This window comes from Nanorana parkeri, unplaced genomic scaffold (assembly GCF_000935625.1).
Source record: "Nanorana parkeri isolate BGI_ZX_2015 unplaced genomic scaffold, ASM93562v1 scaffold23, whole genome shotgun sequence".
Lineage (NCBI taxonomy): Eukaryota > Metazoa > Chordata > Amphibia > Anura > Dicroglossidae > Nanorana > Nanorana parkeri.
In genome coordinates, this window is record NW_017306291.1 from 1,146,727 (window position 1) to 1,151,081 (window position 4,355).

General features: G+C 47.2%; 1 protein-coding gene across 1 annotated transcript; it reads left to right on the top strand.

Moving 5' to 3' along the window:
• The first annotated feature begins 191 nt into the window (after positions 1-191).
• On the top strand, positions 192-2,495 carry SKIDA1 (SKI/DACH domain containing 1). Its single transcript, XM_018563954.1, has one exon. It carries the CDS (start codon positions 195-197, stop codon positions 2,493-2,495), a length of 2,301 nt encoding a protein of 766 aa, XP_018419456.1. The 5' UTR covers positions 192-194.
• Positions 2,496-4,355: the final 1,860 nt, after the last annotated feature.

Sequence of the window (4,355 nt, forward strand, 5' to 3'; positions counted from 1 at the left end):
ACGAACATAGAGTGATAGAGGTGACTGCAGAGTTGAAGGAGCAATAATAGCTTTTTGTTATATATTTCTTTTTTTTTTTCTAGCAGGATGCCTTGAGACTACAAACCTCAGATCTCCCTTCTTCTGGATTTTTTTTTTGTTTTTTTGCATTCTGTTTGTATGATTTTTTTTGCCCTGCCAATGTTGGGGGTGCTATGACCCAAGCCATGGAGGACCTGGAATCTGGGTATGAAATGGTGGATGGAGTCAGGTTGGGCTACCTGGTCATCAAAGGCAAGCAGATGTTCGCCCTGTCCCAAGTCTTCACAGACCTCCTGAAGAACATCCCCAGGACCACGGTGCACAAGCGCATGGACCATCTGAAGGTAAAGAAGCACCACTGCGACCTGGAGGAGCTCAGGAAGCTGAAAGCCATCAACTCCATCGCCTTCCATGCGGCCAAGTGCACTCTGATCTCCAGGGAGGACGTGGAAGCCCTCTACACCTCCTGCAAGACTGAGAGGGTCCTAAAGACCAAAAGGAGGAGCAGAGCCCTGCCAACAAAGGAGCTGCCTGGGGAGCCCCCATCCCCCGACCCTTACTCCGGATTTTGGAAGGAGAATAAAGTTTGGCTGGGCTTGAATAAGACCGGCCAGCCAATGAAGAGAAAAGCTTTCGCTGCCCGGGACTTGCTACCGGCGGCCGATCTACCTCACTTTTTAAGTCAATACACTGGCCGCGGCTACTCGGGGCTACCCAGGTCGCCTTGCAAACCCCCCCTAGACTATGAAACCGCTCAGATCCCCGGGGACTGTGTAGGAGCTTTCCATGGCAGCCTGCCTTATATCAGGGGAGTGCTGTGCAGCAAGCACCCTGCCTATTACTACCACCACCACCATCATCACCACCACCAGTCGGCCATCGCCCACACCAAGCTAGCTGGCTTCACTTACAGGTACAAGAGGAAAAGGACTTCTGCGGGCAAGGATCCGTACCAGGGCGAGCTCTTCTTCATCCCCAAGCCCTACAGATCCAAAGGGGCCCCGGTGTGCCTGGAGAGGGTTCACTTGGTCAATGGCTTCTGCCCGCAACACCTGGGCACGCTGCAGGACGGCTACACCAGCGACTCGGAGTCCAGCTCGGCTAACGATTCCGACTTCGGTTCCAGCCTGTCCAGCAGCAGCAACAACTCCTCGGACGAGGAGGAGGAAGAAGAGGAGGAGGAAGAGGGCAGCCTGTCTGACTCCACTGAGGTCAGCTCAGATGAGGAGAGCTCCTCTGAGTCGGACAGCAGCTCGGTGTCCAGCCAGGTGTCGGTGGAGAGTATACGTTTCCGCAGGACCAATTTTTCCAACAAGCCCCCCCAGCAGCCCCCTTGCCAGGAGCCCAGGTCCCCTAGCCCCAGGGCTGCTGCTACTACTCACTGTGACATCAAAACTGAAAGCCAAGACTGGAGCCAGCAGGGCTGGGGATGCAGGGCCCCCGGGACCTGCCCTGCAGACTCCCTCTCTGACCCCAGAGCTCCATACCCATCCCCTGGATTCTCCTCTTCTCATGCAAAAAGGACTGAGCCGGCCTGCGTTCCCGAGGGGGGCTCTGCACCTAGCCCAAAGAAAAACAATGCATTCCCACAACAAAGGCTACACAAGGAGGCAAAGCCATGCCTCCAGCCACCCCTCAGCCAGTGTGTGGATAGGAGCCCACCCAGGTCCCCCAGCTGCGTCTCCGCTGAGAGCGCGGACAAGGGCGCCAGGACGCCCACGCCAGCGGACCCCCCTTCAGGCTCCGGGCAGGCTGCGGACCGGGGGGACCCATGCACTGATCCCCCCTTCCCGCACAACGTCAAGATTAAAATAGAGGACAGCAGCGAGGAGTACGAGCTCGCCGCCCAGCCCAAGCTCAGCTACGAGTGCAATGTCGCCAAGGACGAGGATGACAGCGACGGGAGCGAGTCCAGGAGGCAGGGGGCTCTGCTGGAAGGCGACCGGCAGGACGCCGCCGACTGCACTGACGACCCGCAAACCACTTCGCAGGATCTGCTGACTCCCAGCCAGGCCCCTCCATGCACTTTAGACACGACCCAGAAGCCTGAGGACGGAGATTACAAATACGGTGCTAAGGTCAGGAAAAATTACAGGACACTGGTGCTAGGAAAAAGAGCCGCTTTGCAGTCGCCACCGCCAACCACCAGCAAGCCAAATCAGAAATCAGCCAGGAGCCCACGACCCCCAGGTAAAAGTGCATTTTATGAAAGGACACTGGAGGCTTTCACAGTGACCAATAGACGCAAAAGGTTAGCCAACAATGTAGCATCGGCAGTTAAGAGACCTTTTAATTTCATGGCAAATTTCCCCAGTCCACCATCATTGATTATTGGCAAAGACGGAGATCTAGTCCCTGCCTACTCCTTAAAAAGCACAAAGGACTGCTTCCCACCCCAGAAGGCCCATCCTATCTGGAAATGGCATTTGGGTGGAACTGCATTACCTCCATCAAGTCAACCAATGCTGGTGTAAAATGATTTCCTTAGTAAATAAGCCTTTTAAATACCAGACACATGAGCCATTGCATTTTCTGCACTAGATTTTGTAAAGTCACAGTCTAACTGTTTTAATTGGTTGCACAGTAGGGGACATCCCTTAATTATATTGTGGCAGTTTTTGGTTTTTTTTATAATTCGATTTTTTTTTAATTCAATAGCAGTTGCACTTATCTCACGTTTTTTTTTGGACTGGAACGTTTTTGAGGCCTGAGTCCAGGCCTTGATTAAAAAAATAAGCTGCCTCATCAACTGGTGAAATAAATACTGTCTTTTGTATTTTGTTAAAAGCTGTCTTTTTATTTTTTTTATTATTTTTTTTACCTGCACAATAAGACTTGAGTAGCTGAATTCCACCAATTGTATCCAAAGGTCTCTCTGTTCCCTGTCACTGTAGTAAAAATATAATCTTGTGACTTGGCCTGAGAGAAGTCCACTTAAAAACTGCAAAATTTAAAATATATGTGGCTTAGAAAGAAAAGAAATATATGAATATATATATTAAGACTGTGCAGATGAAGGGATAGACACAGCTGTAAATGTGACAGAGCGAGTGCTTGTGTTGATATTGTGATTTACTTTTTTTTGGGTTTATTATTGTGTCTTTATTGTTTTTTTTTCTTTTGATAGAAAAACCCCAGCCATTAACGTTGTGATACACAGCATTATACATTGTAGCTCTAAACTTGAATGGTCACCACAAACCTGATTATAAAACAGGAGCATTACTGCACATGACAATCAGAGACGGCTCTCTGCCTTTTGCACTTATAAACTGAACTAGGTAAATACTGTAGGGAGCAGTCACTGTGTACTTTTTTTTCTTGTGTAATGTTGTGTTGACAGCAGTAAATCAAAAAAAAAAGCGATGGAAATTTGCACTGTTGAAAAGCATGTTTCACCTTCTTCTTTTTTTTTTTTTATTAAAAAGAGAAAAAAAAACACTGTTTTCTTAAAAAAAAAAAAAAACATGATTCAGTACACCCTGAATTATTGCAGCATTGATTGCTAACAGGGGGAACAAATGTTTTTGTCTGGCATTTGTTTGTTTTTTTGCGAGGGGGTGGAGTCGACTTTCTAATACCTGAAGAAGGGAGATGTAATCATTTTGTATTAAACTGTGTTGGTATACATTTCTGGAGCGGCGTTTTTATGCAGGCTCAGTTTTTAGTAGAATTTTAAAAAAATGGCAACAAAAATAAACATTGCACAATTGCCAAGGTCCCTTTAAATTCGTGTGACTTAAATAATGGTAACATACAAGGTATTTTTTTTTAATGCAAAACATGTGTCTGGCTGCATGAGAGGTCAGTCTGTCTGCTGTGGTTGAGTTGCATTGTGGTATTATGAATGTGGACCATGATACATTGATCAATATGGGGAGTTGAACTTTTTGCTGCATGGCTTAGCAACCTCTATGGACTTCAAATAGCTCATGGCTGTTATATCAGGGTCCTAGTACACCTCTCTGACCGTGTGGGTTTCTTTGTCTGGGAATATTCAGACACGAACTGGTGTCGGTTTACAATGACCACGTGTCTACAATTCCTCAAAATAAGGTATATCCACAAGTTTGCTGAGCTCTCTAGAAGTCAGCCATGGGGATGTTAGATCTTGGGATCAAAGTATCAATATAAATGAATGCCAATGATAATAAATGATGGTCATGTTTATGCAAATTATTGTGGATTATCAGCCAGTGGTTAAAAAACCTCTGCTAGTAACATAATTTAACAAGCATCAGGTCATCAGATTGCCCACTGCCCAGTGTTTGTGCATGCACATGTAGCCCAGAGATCATTAAGAGCACACAACATTAAAGGAAGGCATGGTCAGG

Excerpts from the sequence above, each read along its gene's own strand:
- SKIDA1 (XM_018563954.1), top strand. The coding sequence starts at position 195 with ATGACCCAAGCCATGGAGGACCTGGAATCTGGGTATGAAATGGTGGAT.